At 40.2% G+C, this 16,455-nt stretch overlaps 1 protein-coding gene across 5 annotated transcripts in view; it reads left to right on the top strand.

Moving 5' to 3' along the window:
- PTPRZ1 (protein tyrosine phosphatase receptor type Z1) overlaps positions 1-16,455 on the top strand; it is a 218,178-nt gene that overhangs the window by 127,542 nt on the left and 74,181 nt on the right. For 2 of the 5 annotated variants that reach the window (XM_088457661.1, XM_088457660.1), the window contains exons 11-13: positions 5,600-5,646; positions 11,424-12,324; positions 14,167-14,835. The exons of 1 other annotated variant lie outside the window; for it this stretch is intronic. In XM_088457661.1, the coding sequence (XP_088313787.1) occupies positions 5,600-5,646; positions 11,424-12,324; positions 14,167-14,835 (1,617 nt within the window). The remainder of the gene's footprint in view (positions 1-5,599; positions 5,647-11,423; positions 12,325-14,166; positions 14,836-16,455) is intronic. 2 more of the 5 variants (XM_088457662.1, XM_088457663.1) reach the window with 2 other exon arrangements.

Below are 16,455 nucleotides of genomic sequence, written 5' to 3'. Positions count from 1 at the left end.
TCACTCTAGTGAAGTCTTCTCTTGATTGTTGACTTTGACACATATACATCTACCTCCTGGAGAGTGTTCTTGATTTGGCCAACTGTTGTGAAGGGGTTTTTCTTCACCAGGGAAATTATTCTTTTGTCATCCACCACAGTTGTTTTCCGTGGTGTTCCGGGTCTTTTGGTGTTGCTTAGCTCCTCGGTGCTTTCTTTCTTTTTAAGAATGTTCCAAACAGTTGATTTGTCCACACCTAATGTTTTTGCTATCTCTCTGATGGGTTTGTTTTAATTTTTCAGCCTAATGATGGCTTGCTTCACTGATAGTGACAGCTCTTTGGATCTCATATTGAGAGTTGACAGCAACTGATTCCAAATGCAAATGTTACACCTAGAATCAACTCCAGACCTTTTACCTGCTTAAATGATAATGAAATAACAAGGGAATAGCCCACACCTGTCCATGAAATAGCTTTTGAGTTGATAGTCCCATTACTTTTGGCCCCTTAAAAAGTGGGAGGCACATATTGAAACTTTTGTAATTCCTACACCGTTCACCGATTTGGATGTAATTACCCTCAAATTAAATCTGAAAGTCTGCAGTTAGAGCACATCTTGTTTGTTTCATTTCAAAACCATTGTGGTGGTGAATAGAGGCCAAAATCTGAAAATTCTGTCAATGTCCCAATATTTATGGACCTGACTGTATGTATGTATATATATATATATATATATATATATATATACATATATATATATATATATATATACATATATACACACACACACACACCACTATACTTTATAATCTTTGCGTTCCATATTACAACATAATTTCATGTTTTTTAATAAATCATCATCAATAGTGGTTATAAGCTACAGTGTCATTAACAGCCATTTTTTCTTGTTCATAAAGTTTTGTGTGACATCAAAATTAATAATTTAGTATGTTTATGGGATTTATGTTATGTTATAATTGGTTGCAAACATGTCTCATTTATTCTCTGGGAATCAATTCATTGCACGCATTTTCTTTATCACCTTTCTGCTTTCTTCTAAATCACTAAATCTGGCAATGCAAAGTCCTATGCAATATGTGTGTGCTCATAAAATTCAAGTGTATATACGTGTATATAAATATTTATGGTTTACAGATTTAATTAATGTCTGATTTTCAGAATTCCCTTTTTATATTGCTTACATTGCAAATATTGGTTCATCAAAATAAATGAAATAGTGGAAAATATTTATACACCGTAAAACATTGAGCATGTTTATATCATGTAATAACACCTGCAGTGCATAATTATTGCATAGGATTTTTCTTAAAAATAAAAATATATTAATCCTTCTCACCAAAACTGCATGTGCACTTAATTATCATGTCCACAAACATCTATGTAAGCAATGTCTTAAAACCAACAACTTGTGTCATTTGTCTTATATTTTTAAAAATGTACATTTGCTTTTCAAATAAACATGAAGCATTGATACCATTGTATTTGTCTATGTAGCCATATTCATGTAGCTAATAATATCTACACATGATGAGCAGTTGTTGTCGTCATTGATAATAATAATAATAATACTATAATAATAATAACAATAATAATTTAGAAAATTGTAGTGTATTTGTTCATTTTCTTTTGTATGTCTGTTTTTGTATATTAATGTTCATCCATGTCATTTACTATTTGTTGTCTTTTTTTATGAATTGTCTCATAAATGGTCACAAATAGTACATAAATGTGTTTATTGTTGGCATAGTTAATAGGATGCACATAGAGAATGAGGTCTTGCATGTTATGCATTTTCCTATTTTGTTACTGCATTGGGCTCAATTAATCCTTTAGCGATATGATAGCATTATACATGTTGACAGAAAAAAAAAATTATATTCATTCTACAATTTTAAAAAAAAAACGTTCTGAATTTGTGGAACTCCGACAATCTCATCTACATTTTATATCAAAGGTAAGAAAATGTTCCATTTTTTTTTTTTAATTACAAAAATGTACTGTACAGTCAAGTGTAACAAAAGAGCATATCTTAATTTATGGAGTGCTTGGAGAGAGAGATAACTAGAAGTAGTATCCAATTACACAGTGATTGATGAAGATGTTTTCCAAAATTATCGTAAATAGAGATGAACAATTATAACTGCTAAAAAGCTAAATAAAATTTCTTGGAACAATATCTCTATTTTGATGAAATTTCAATAATAGTTTCACAAACATTATAGATTTTTAAATTGTTACGTCTTTTAAAAATAGTTATGAGCTTTAAAAGGAAATGTACATAATGCACACAATCCCAGCATGCCATGCTCCATCACAGACAATCATTAGAGGGCCAAGTACGGAAGAAGGTTTTAGTGTGTTGAATGGTCTGTGCCTTTTAGTCCAAACCATATTTTCTGAATTATGTGAGGTGCACACTTGACCGACCCAGAGAATGGCCAACCATCCTGTGCCAACTGAGCATCCAATTTGGTAAGCCACTCTATATGTCTGCCCAGACATCACAACTGGGTGGACATTTAAATTTGCCCGCCAAGTTGTGATGTCATTTAGCCGGTCTCTACGGCCAGTGTAATGGGTAGGTCGTCCGTACACACAGGAAGATGCACTAGATAAATCTGCAAGCTATATCACATCTGCTGTGCTGCATTGTCGACAAGATATATATATATACACAGGTATATATATATATATATATACACACATACACGACGATCACAGGTATATTGCGTGTACACAACTGCAGTTGCACTGCAAATATATCGTAAAGTGTGTATCCAGCAGCGAGAGGTGAAGACAAAGGCTAAAGTGCTACTTTATATTTTAAATAAGGAGATAAACACAGCTGCTAATACTTACAAAGTCATGTGTGGCTTTTTGTAAGCAACCAAAAAGAATAAGTAAATCACTGCTGGTATTGATCACATATTTATAAAACAAACTTAAAATGAAAGTCAGTCATGTAATATTAAAACTTCAATTTATTATATATCTCTATTACTTAAAAAAAATGGGTGTGGTATAACAGGTCGACAATCATGATGTCGACATTCAGCATGAATGATGAGAGTGTAGTTTAAAAGTTGACAGTTTCATGTCGACATTCAACTAAGGTCAACACGTTGACATTATGAATGTTGATGGTGTGAATATCAACATTACTATCTAACCTGCAGCCTAACCCTAATGCTGATCTATTTATAATATACACATGAAGAAATTTGATATTTTTAACATGTCGGCATTTTAAACATGTCAAATGTTGCATGTCAACATTATGAACATGCCGCCATTATGAATGAAGTTGACAACATGCTCAATGTTGACATTCAGAACCATTCGACATTATAGTGTCGACATTCTGGATGTTGACATTGTGACAACATACCAATAAAATATATGAAAACTCTAAAATGCATACAACTGCAGTTCTATGCCCAGTATCTTATAAATAACAATGTATTATACATATTTCAGCCTTCAAGCATAAAGTAACAATATTCTACCTGCAATATTGCACAAGATAAGTCTTACATACTGTATGTCAGACAAATGTAGGGGTTGAGGGCTAGCAGCTATCTGCAGTGAACCTGCCATGTCTTGCATAAAGTCAATTAGCCCCTGTAATTTAGCAGAAGCTGATTGATCCCCCGGGGCTATTCAATTACCCCCAAAGGCAGCCCACAAGTTACAGTTAATGGGGATTTTTCTTTGAGTCTGAGCTGGCTCTAAAAGAAATCCCTGATAAATAGCCTCAATAGTACCGATGTTTTCGCAGTCTTGCTAAACATTACGGATGTGTAAAAGGTCAAGTGAGCATCCTTATGTTGTGCTGCGGTGGCATTGAGATCACAATGGATTAGCATACTGTGGCCATTGAACTGCGTGCGTAATCGCTATTGCATTCGCAGTTGCGTTCCATAGTGAAACAGGCCCTAAGTTGGAGTTGAAATATTTCCACTATTGAGAAATATCTCATTGGACTCTGTGGACTCTGGTAAATATACTTGTAGCCGATTGTGTCCATTTGACTTTTATACAACAATTACTGAGGCCATTTACCAACACCATTTAACAGTAGTGAATATTTCCTTCTCCACAATATAAGCAATTGCAATGAATTAATGATGCTACTATGTTTTAATGTATAATAGTTTATGATGTAATTTGTTTTAAATATATAAGAATAAATTGTCTATATTTTTATATTGCAACAATCATATGGCTCTTCTAGTAATTTATATGTGTATTACATATATTTTTCCATATATGGCATTTAGATTGATTTACTATAAGATTTAATGAATGGTTATTTCGTATAGCGCCGCAAACTCCAGGTATCGTGGCCACACACTGTAAAAGATATTTCAAAGTGCAAGGCCACAATATCTGGATTCCTCTCCTGCGGAGGAGATATATTTCCCTGTTCCTCCCCTGTAACATGCATACACTGCCAGATGCAGCTCACCAATTATCGGACATGCTGGACGATTCAACTGACCGATAATTGGTCTTGATTGAATTTTTCTGACAGTTGGTGAGTTAAAACTAAATCAAAACCTTGTCACTCATTACTGATTGCTTCTTTTATCTGAATGGCAACTTTGCATTTTATACCGTTTATAATACAAGTTAGGAATTAGGTAAAGCACCACAAAATTTGATAAACAAAAATTCTCTTTGCTGAGCTCTCAGTAGCTAATTAATAGTAATTATACATATATTCAAGTGATAATTTACATGAGAGCAGATGAAATGTTATTTAAAATTGTAGTAATATTTTTTGAGATACATGTTTTCAATATGTGTGATTATTAACTGCATGGGCTCCTTTCAGTTGCCTGGAAAATCCCCCTTCACAGCCTGGCCTATGGCTTGAATCATGACAACAATAGCAGTTGTACATAATACAATTTTTACCAGAGCTGCAGTAACAACATGCAGAATAAGGGCCATAAGGGAGCTGGTCCCTACTGCTGCCTCTATCTGCTTCATGTGATCCCTGGCCCCTGTCTGAAGTACTATATATGTTGCATGTTCTATGAGGATATTTAAGTGCTAATCATAGGCTAGCATTCTGCATAAGGGTTAAGACGCGTATCCACTACACGAGAAAAATGAGCGATTGAACTATTACAACATCATTATCGTTCATTAATAGTGCAGTAAATATGCCGGCAACGACCAGCGATGCGCGCGCCCGCTGGTCATTGTTGGCATCTGTCATTGCCTGAACATGCAGGCCAATCTGCCTATATCGTCAGCTTGTGCATGTTCGGGGATGAGGGAGGGTGCTTGCACTGAATGACATCGTTCAGTGTGGGCACATTATCCACTGCACAGGATGAAGAACGATTGTAATATTACAATGTTGTAATCGTACAGTCGTTCCACTCCCATTACTGGGATCATCTTTAAAGTATCTGCTGGTAGTCATTTTCAGGTGTAAGCACTTACTGTATGACTTTTTATTATTGTATTAAAATAATTCAAGATGAAATATTTATCAATATCTTTTTTCTCTTTTACCAAATGATCTCATGATTTATGATTCATTTAAAATAGCACTGTTTTATTCAGCTACCTTTTTTTCTTTAGGTAATGACCTGTTTATCGATGTGACAGAGACAGAAGAGGAAATAGAGGTAATATTTGATACTGTTACTGACATGTAGCTTACCTTTCATGCTGCAGAATGATGCTTGTGGCTCCTTGTGCTTTGAGGTGAGGATCACTAGCATTTATGTGCCCTGGGATTACAAAAGAGCTGGCAGACACTAGTTATGAACATCCCTTTGAGATGCATCTTACTTTTGGATGCATGTATCGATATATATATGTTCCTTACCTAGCATGAATTCTGTGCCTGCGCAAGACCAGTTCAGCTAGCGACTTCATGACAGTGGTGTTGCATATTTGCTCCAAACACATCTGTACACTAGATTAAATGATGAACATAACTTAAGATGCATGCGATTTAATATGGAAAGTGTACAGTATGTATGTATACAGAAATGGACATCTTTTACGTACAGCTATGAATTATGCCCTGAGACTCAATCACACATTGCAAGATTCAAAGCACTGCCTATTACAATATTTGGACCTTTTCTTTATCATTACGTAGGTTTGTTTAACCTGTAATACTACTTTGTACTCTTATAAAGGTTCAGTAGAACACCAATTATCCAAAGTCATTGGGAACAAGGGTAGTTTGGATATCAGTTTGTTCGGGTAATTGGATGCATATTAAACTGTATGTGTTTTCCAGTGGTTTTCTGTCTGCTGTGATTGATCAGACCTCGGCCACTCCTCTGGCTGTGACCAGTCAAAGCTGCCTTATTCATTCCTATGAGAGTGCCCATGAGTGACCTCTAAATTATTTTGGGATGTGTAGCATTTTGTTTGTTTGGCCAAATACCCAGGGGTGCTTAGGAATCTCTGCAGTTATTGCAAAATTGCAAACCATAGCTGGTTTGCTGCAAAATATGGTCTTAGAAATAGGGGCGTCTTAAGAGAGGAGGGGGCCCGTGTGCACTTCCCGTGCGGGGCCCCTCCTCTCTCCCCATTGGCCGGCAGCCGACTGACGCCGCTGGCCAGCAACCTGAACATTAGTAGACTCCGGGCACTAGAGTGTGCCCGGAATCTACTGCGAATGCACAGAACACCGGAAAAATGGCCGCGGCGGCCATTTTCCGGTGTTCTGAGCAGTTCTGACACCCGCCGCGGGACTACGGACATGTAAGTTTAAAATAATATGGGTGCAGGGTGTGCGGTGCAGGGCCCCCCTGGTAATCTGGGACACAATACACTGATAAAAGTTCCGGATGCACGATGGATCTTTTGAAGATGGACCAAATCGTGTGCAGAGCTGCCAGGGAGGAGTTTCAAGGGAAATTGGACGCATCGTTGGATGGTGTGCAGATCGTTAAGTGTGTAGGCACCTTGAGTCACGCAGTTGAGCGATATTTTTGGTCCGTAGGAAAGAGAGGCAAATTTGGGTATCATCGGCAAAGAGGTGGTAGCTAAGTCCAAAGAAACTGATGAGCTTACCAAGGGTAGATATGTAGAGGAAGAAGAGAAGAGAAGAAGGCCAAGGACAGAATGTTGGCAGACCCCAGTGGGAAGTTTAAGCAAAGGGGAGGTGAGTGTAGATAATGTGCCTGTCTCTATATATGAAAATTATGTGGTTTATAACCTGTGATACACAGTTGTGATGGATTGTTTGTTTTTAACTTGTCATTGTCTTTGGAAAACTAATAAACATAGAGTAATTGGATAAGTAGGAGGTGAACCAGGACAGAATTGAATCATGAAGCTCAATGGAGTGGAGGGTATGGAGGAGAAGAGGGTAGTCAACAGTGTCAAATACTACTGTGTGGTCAAGGAGTATACGAATAGGGAGCTGGTTCTTGTATTTGGCAATGAGGAGGTCATCCATAACCTTGGTGAGGGCTGTTTTGGTGGAATGAAGAGATTGAAAGCCATATTGGAGAGGATCTAGCAAGAAGTGAGCGGAAAGGAAGAAGGTGACGTGGTTGTACTCCACCCGGGTCAAGGCACTTTTTGGCAAAGGGTGATGGGATGATAGTTAGTGAGGGAGGAGGGATCAAAAAAGGGTTTCTTTGGTTGACTGGGAGGTGGCCTGATGTCAATCTTGTGGGTGTGTGATGGGAGTGTCGCCTGCGTCTCAGTGAGAGTGGCTGCATTATCAGATACAGAGCAACAGCAATAGAGGCCGAGTTCAGAAGGAGACACTGTACCTGCCATAGAGCTGGTCCAAGTGTCCATGGTGCAGGTGATGGTGCACTGACAGTGGAGTGTCAAGAATCACCGGCAGTATTACAGTGTCCAGGATGCTGAAAGTGGGCATTTCACTGTTTGCACATTCAGGTGCATACTAGTACACGAGGGGATGGCTGTAATTAGCATTTGCTTACTGTCGCTGCCGTGACTCTGCAAACATACGCACTAGCGGCTGTAACTATGTGCACCTCTGACTTAGGCCCTAAATGTATATATGTTTACTAGTAAATAAATGGACCTAGCATTTGCAGGTTCTCCACTTACGCCTCATCATCAGCTCACCCATGTCCCTTTCCATCTCTTCTATTCACACTCCTGTCCCCACACCCTCCCAACCCCTTATCCTTAACAGCCTCTCTCCCTGTCCTCTTTTCTTCTGTTGGTGTATCACACTTGCACATCACCAGGGGCGCCGAGAGGAGGCGGGAGCGGGTACTAATTACCCGAGTCTGGCCCGCTCCCTCTTACCTGTCAGCAGCCCAGCACACGCTGTGTGTTTAGCTGCATTGGGAGACTGCTCACTGTTGCCACTGAGGAGCATCACCAGTCTCCTCTGCCTGTGGGGGGAAGTGATAACACTGATCGCCCCCTGGATTTGTGCCGGGCTGAGGGGTTCACAGCATCCCCCTCCTCAGTGCACAGTGTTGCTTTGGATGGAATAGGTTTTTAAGAGGGCGTAGCCACACCTCCAATGATTGGGCCACGCCCCCATGATAGTAATGGATAGTATTGTGGCTTGGCCCAGCTGTCTACGGCTCTGCACATCACACCTAATGTGCGCGGCATACACAGTGAGAGCTGGTTTGACGTGCACATGTGCCACAGCCGCAAGTAGGTTATCGCCACAAAAATAAGTGATGACCTCAGGGAGTTCAATTTTATAATTATAGATATAATGGTTTGATGCAGAGGTGGATGCTAATCCTGTAGTGACTATGGCCCTCATTCAGAGCCGTACGCTCTGAGCAGAGCGCACGCTCTGCATGAGGGCCGGGCTCCATTTTCATGGAGCGTCCTCCTGGACGCTCGTATAGCTGTGGGTCACCACCCACAGGCTATACGAGCGTGCATTTTGATGGCCGCGATGGTCGTGACCATCGCGACCATCGAAATTGCGAGCCGGAGCCTGCGGTTGAGGTTTTCAACCGCAAGCTCCGGAGTGATTTTGGCTCTATCAGAGCCAAAATCACTCCCACTGACATCACTAGTGATGTCAGTGGGCCGGCTTTTGACGGGAGGCGTTCCCGTGGGAACGCCCCCGTCAGGGAGGCACGCCCCCGGCACGCCCACCAAAGGGGGCGTGCTGTCAATCAACATTGACAGCACGCCCCCTTTGATCGGACACAACGAGCGAAGGAAAGTCCTTCGCTCGTCGTGTCTGGCGCATGCGCACGACGGAGCTCCCTCCGTCGTGCGCATGCTCAGTGCAGACCATCGACCCACTTGCGAGCGGACAGCCGCTCGCGAGTGGGTCTGAATCAGGCCCTATGTCTTTGTATTCAGCTATACTGTGAAATTATGGTAATGTATACAGAGACGCCCATTGGCTGCATCTTTAGTCTGCAGCTTGCGTACAAAGATGCACCATTGGTCGCACATCGGTCGCACATCGAACTTTTGAGCAGACACTGGCTGCGACACGCCTACAAAACGCTCGTGACATGTCCGTGTTTGGATAGCCACCCACTGTTACCTCCCAAAAGCGCACACTGACTGTCAAACTTTCCGTGTCCAAGTACTCACTATGACCACCATTGTGACACATGCACCGTGGAACTCAGATGCTTGTTCAGTACAAAAAACATTGGTCAACTGCGCAAACATCAGCAAAGCGCCCACCTCTGAATCAGGTCCTAAGGGGTAAATTTATTAACAATCATGTTTAACTTCTAAACGAAATCGGCAGTCATTTAGAAGCACAAAATCACGGATTTACTAAGCTGCGTATTTGAATATCTATTTAAATTCAATGGTTCTACTCATCGTTTTTTTTAGTCTAAAACCCTGTCAGATTTGCCCCTTTACAATAGATTCCACTGTTAAAAAGAAGTCCGAAACCACTGTCAATGTGTGCCAAATTCAAAGCACTGCACAGATCAGTATGATCTGTGCAGGCTTTGTTGTGTAAAGCATTAACTTAATGGTTAATGTAAAATAAAATAATGTGTGGGGTGGGGGACCAGTTCATTAACTAGCCCCGGACCTTTCAGCCTGGGCTGGTACAGGAAAATTGCGGGAAGAAACTATGTGGGGTTCCCCCTTATTATCCTATAACCAGCACTGTGCTGAACCAGCCAGGGGTGTAATCCAATAGCAGGGGATGCACGGCATGGGGTACCCCTGCCATCACATTAACCAGCCCCAAACTGGTCAGCCCAGGGCTGGAATTCCTTGGAAAGTGGGGACCCAAAGTGGGCACCCAAAAAATAAAAAGCCTCCCCCCCCCCACCCGGGGAACAACCAGCCCAGGGCTATTCCCTACATCCCTGGTGGCTGCAGATGCAGGGTTAATGGTGTAAAATTAGATTGTAATATTGTTCTTTACGGTTTTTAGTTACTCTTTGATTTGTATTGTGGTCTATGTATTGCATACAATGTTTGTTCCAATGGTGTAATGCCATCTATTGCCATCTAGTCGTGTTAGACATGCAATTTCAATGCGTGTTTGCCTTTAGTAAATCTTTGATTTGCAAAAATATGGGAATATCGTAGAAAACACCAAAATGACCTTCAGTAAATTTACCCCTAAATCTCTGTGATTTCATGACACAGAGGCCCTGATTCAGAGCCAGACGCTCTGACAGAGCGCTTGCTCTGAATCAGGCCCGGCCCTTTGGTTTTTTAGAGCGGCCTCCTGGCCGCTCGCATAGCTGTGGGTGACCATCGGGCTTGCGACGAGACCCTTGTGGTAAGGTCTCGTTGCCGCAAACCCTAGAGTGCTTTTGGCTCTATCAGAGCCGAAAGCACTCCCACTGACATCACTTGTGATGTCAGTGGGGCTGGCCCCAGACGGTAGGCGTTCCCATGGGAACGCCTCCGTCTGGCCAGCCATGCCCCCGGCCCGCCCACCAAAGGGGGCATGCAGTCACTCAACATCGACAGCACGCCCCCTTTGGTACGAGACCCAGAGCAACGGCTTGCCCGTCGCTATCCGGGTCTTGAGCATGCGCACGACAGAGCTGGCTCCGTCGTGCGCATGCGCACTGGGCCAACATCGACCCGCTTGTGAGCGCTCGCGAGCGGGTCTGAATCAGGCCCAGAGTACCATTAGTAACTACTTTCACTATATAGATTTAAAAAAAAATATTTTCACATGAGCACAGTGAAATAAATACTTTTCTCAAGATCTTTCTGCTTTTTTGTTCAGAAAGCTCTGATTGGACCACTAATCTCTGTACTTGTAGGTGATCTCTGTACTTGTAGGTGATTCTCACAGGATTTGCCTATTTGCCAACATTACTAATAATCCTCAAGAGAATGTCTAATGTTAAGAAATTAAATTTATTCATGTCAACAGCAGAATAATAGACAGTGATGAGTGATATTATATAGCCTATTATATTTAGCTGTATATAATAAATATCTCTATTATTAATAGATATTTTTCTTTATACAGGACAATGAAGAAGACATAAGAGAAAAAGAAAGCAATTTTGAAAAACCTTTGAGCACCATAAGCACTAAAAACCAAATTCAGGGCCAAGGAGCCCAAGCTACAACTTCTCAGTACACACAAGAGCAGGGTTCTCAGCCACATAAAGCTACACTAGAAACTTGGACAGACCAATCACATGTGCAACAGGACCGACTTAAAAATTTGTTGTTTACTACTTTACCAACTACATCCAAAAATACATATAAGTATAAAGATAGAGTGAAGACTACTGAAGATGATGAAGAAGCACAAGACCATAAGAGTAAAGAGCTAAAAAGTAGAGTTGAGTTGAGGTTTCTAAACACTACAGACACTACTAAGTCACCTGTTGAAAACAATGCTCGAACCGATGCTATTAGCGATCTCCCAATGACTACTACAAGCTGGAAAAGGGGGATTTTTAACCCTATTGAGAAAACTCTCCAAGTTTCTAATGACACCTCATTCTCTACTACAGCAACACCTATTCCAGAAAAGACATCTCAGGAAGATAACTTTTTCTCGCAGTCTCCACCACCACATATCACTGAAGATTTATCCCCTGACACTGATAAAGTATTTTTAAACACAACCCCTGATGAGAAGTTTGATGTATTGAAGTCTACCTCAAAACCTACTATTTCTCCAGAAGAAAAGCTGCGTGTAATTAGTCTGGTTAATGCAAGTGGCACCACATCACCTTCATCTTCTAGCATCACAGAGCTGGCACCATCTACTGTAATACCTGAATTAGAGAGGGCATACTTTTCAACTTCTACACCTCTTGAAACATTTCAGTCCATCTCTCCACGCTTTGGACAACATGGCTCTGCTTCTTCTGCGACTGAGGTACTCTCTCAGACAACCCAACCAATATCTAATGGTGAGATACCGCTTCAACCCTCATACAGTAGTGAAGCTTTTCCTCTCGTTACTTCCTTGTTGTCTGGCACTCAGTTCCTGAAAGCTACCCCTGCCGCTTCAGATATTGGTCCGATCCTGCATGCCACACCTGTATTTCCCAGTGTTGATTTGTCATTTGAACCTTCCCTGTCTGCTTATGATGACGTCCCCTTGCTTACATTTTCCTCCACGTCTTCCGCTAGTAAATTGTTTTATCATCATGCAGTTTCAGAAATGTTTTCAAAAGTCACTCAGACTGTTGCAACTGATACACTTTCTGTGCATGTTTCTTTGGCCTTGCCTGAAATCAATGCATTAGATCAGCCAAGCCAAACACGTTATTCTGATGTGAAACCACATCAGACTGTTCATGCTGCTTCTGAGATGTTAACATTTGCTAATGAGGGTGACACCTTTAATAATGTTCAATTGATTTCTCAACTTGAAACACCAAGCACTGATTTAAAGCTGCATGCACTTTCCTCGGTGTCTGAACTTGCCTATGCTTTGTCTAATAATTTGGCTTCCACAGAAACGTTTGCTGTTTCTCCTGACTCATCGGCCTTTGTGCATGATTCTCTTGGCGTATTTCACCAGGGTACTTTAATTACAATGCTTAACACTGAACTGTATCTTAAACCAAGTACTGTAACAATACAAGGAGATGTTTTACTTCAGCCTACACGCTCAGCACTTAGTGATGGGGATAATTCAGAAACATTCTCTGGTAGTGGGGATTTTTTTGATGTCATAGATGATTTGCAAAGCCATAATGAGTCCTCAGCTTCTGCAATAGCTGAAGTTAAGTACACCACACCTCAGCTTAATCAAAGTAACCCAATGCCCACAGGTCATAAACTAGATGACTTTGACACTGGAACGCAGACTACCTCTACTTATGGTGAAGTAGCTTCACATACAGAACATGAAGTGATGACAGATCTTTCTTCATCTGATATATTTAGGGAAATTCAGTCTTCACCTGAACTCCATCCAGTGTCTCTTCCCACTACCAGGAATTTTGATGCTGACATTAATGCAATGTCAGAAAATCTGTTACCTGTTCAGCCATTGAATGCTGTATCTACAACCTCTGGTGACATATTGCTTAAAGCTAAGCTTGCTGCTGCATCAAAAACTGTTTCTGCTTTTACAGATATGCTTCTTTTGCCAACTCAGGAATTCTTGTATGAGACACCAGACAAAGCCATTAATGAAGCATTTACATTGTCACAGTTGCCTAATACTAGTATTGCTTCAGCTGTGCCCAGTGTTGGAGTGCTGAATAAAACATCCAGTTCCCGTCACATAGGCTCTAATGCTGGCTCTCTGCTACTACCTTCTTCTGTTGGTGCTAATACTGAGTCCTTGCTGCATTCGTCATATGTTAAACCTGTCGGGAGCTCTTTGTCCCCAAATTCTATTCAGACTACATATCAACAGCAAACAATGTCAGTCTTGCATAAAAATGTTGTTGCGCCTCATTTGATCACTAATGTAAATTCAAATGAAGTTGTATCACTTTCATATAGTAATGACATAAGTGTTCATCCTTTAGATATTGTGCCTTCCTTTTTGTCTGCAATTTCTCATACAGTTTCTACTCCAGTGTTGCCTGTCAGTACGTTAACACAGCAAGAATCTACTGTACATCACGATTATCACCATACTTCGCCATATGCTTATCCTACGCATGGCATTCCTGTTGTGTCTTTGCAATATTCTAAGGGCAGTGTGTTACCCACCTCTGCAATTGATACTGAAGCTAGAGAATCTGTTTACCATCCTGATATTTTACCAAATGTATATGTTTCTGTTACAGCTGATTCTCCAAACAGTGAGAGTCCTAGCACATTATCAATGTTAACAGCTACATCTCAAACACCAACTGATGTGTTACCTACTTTCATCTCTGATACCAAAACGGGTGCTTCTGTAGTGGATGATGGTTATCTTGTTGTAACTAGAACAGATTCCATTTCACATACAGAAACCCAGGAGAATGTAGTAGCTGGTACTGGTAGATTTGTACAAAGAATGATGGAGAACAGCAATTTAAGTATGAGCGAACCGAGTGAACAACCTGAAGAAGGAAGCGCAATATCAGCATCTGCATTAGACAGCCAAACAAGCCCTGGTGTGGATGAAAGAAGCCAGACAACACCGGCCAGCACTGAACCCAAGAAGCACATTGACATGGCTGTACTGGAAACTTACCTTCAGACTGATAATACTGCCTTGCAAACTACATCTGAGACAAGTTCATGGGCAGTACTGACTAGTGATGAAGAAAGTGGTTCTGGGCAAAGCACCTCAGATAGTCTTAGTGATAATGAAACTTCTACAGATTTTAACTTCTCTGACCTAAATGACAAAGACTCTGAGGTTGCAGTTGAACCAGGTAAAGCAGATTTAACTCCTGGATCTGAAATGACATCACCACCATCTGTAACTAGTGAACGTACAACAGTAGTCAACGTGTCTGAGGCAGGTTAGTGGTGGAGATAATAGAGGGTTAAAAAATATTGTCTCAAACGTTCTGAAATTTTTTATATGTTTTTGTGAAACATCGGCAATATTCTTATCAATAGTGTAGTGTGAAAACAGTGTTATGGAAATTAGAGACAGAGTGTGAAAGGAACAAGTGGCACATTTTATGTCACCTAAGTTTCTAGAAACATTCAATTAAGTTAAAGTTAATAGATCTTTTCAAGCCAGCAATCTAGACATATCCATGGTAAGTCTGTTTTTCTTTATTCTGATGACTGCAGTATTTTAGACACAGTATTGTTTTGAGCTAGTTAGTACTTTTGCAATGTAAGTGACGTTTTAAAATAAACAGTAATATTAAACCTGAGCAACTATGATGATTCCTAACATAGCTTGCGCTTCTTTTAATCTCTCTGGCTACGGATGCACTATCCTCAACAACTTTTTGTGTGTCCTTGAAATTGGGTTCTCCTGCTTTGCTTTCCTTTGCTTTTGGATTCTAATCAAATAAACGCATTAAACAATGTAACAGCAATGCAACCAATTGTTACATATGAATGCATGCAGCATGCTTTGATTTAATTATGGATTTTCTGCAACATGTTCTAAAGAAGTAATGTTTGGCCCCGGTGACCGGGGATTATGTATCAAAGCAAAAAAGTGGGTGTTTACAGAGCAAGAATATTCTCCATGTGAGTATTGGGAAAATGTGAGCTTGCACTGTAAGTCTTTCACTTTCTGCTTGATACGCAGAACCTTATTATAACTTAAAGGTGTCATCCGCCGTCTCTGACAGCAACTGGCAAATGTTTCAATTTATTTTTATGAAACCTATAATCATGACAGTTATAAGAAAGGTTTTAAAACACTGTCTAGGCAGGAATATTCAGCGTCTACAATGACTGCACAGAATATCGAAGGGTGATTGTGACCTCAGTCAGGCCTGGATTTGTGGAAAACCCATGGCAGGTGTTCAGCGATTTTACATATCTTTTTTTTTTCATACTTTTTTTAATTTGGTATGGTATTCATTTATTATATATATATATATTACAAGCATCTAATTATGGCTAAATTATTTATTGCAGAAGTTGAGAAATACATACTTAGGGGGCAGCCACACAGCACAGGCTGAGCAGCAATTACATTATTACAGACATGTTTGTTTCTTTTTACATTTGAAATCACTTGTGCAGCAAGTTCTTGGTTGTGTTAATATGTCATATATCAATCTGCACCATAACTAGGCTCCTTTATAATTCATGTGTCGTGTGTTACTGACAGAATTATAATTTCACTTCTAGAGTTCAAAATAACATTCAATATAAACTACAGGAGGGATAAACCAACAAACAAAATTACATACAGTATACCTGTCAACTAACTTAAAATCCATTGTGATATTTCTGTGACCTTGATATTAAAAAGGGCTGCATAGTGATTGCTACAAGCCAGTCTTTTGGCGTAATTTCAACTATCAAAAATGTATACTGTATATATAATTTATATACAAGCTTACATTGGAATACATTTGTAATTCTAATTCACTTTTACAATTTTCTATTATATTATACCTAAAACTTTGCTAATGGCATTGTGTTTTATTTCAGTCCGTTAAGAC

The sequence above is a fragment of the Taudactylus pleione genome, unplaced genomic scaffold (assembly GCF_031769625.1).
Source record: "Taudactylus pleione unplaced genomic scaffold, aTauple2 ptg000041l, whole genome shotgun sequence".
In the NCBI taxonomy this organism is placed as follows: Eukaryota; Metazoa; Chordata; class Amphibia; order Anura; family Myobatrachidae; genus Taudactylus; species Taudactylus pleione.
The sequence above is the reverse complement of the archived record's forward strand: the minus strand, read 5'-3'. Positions and strand labels throughout refer to the sequence as shown.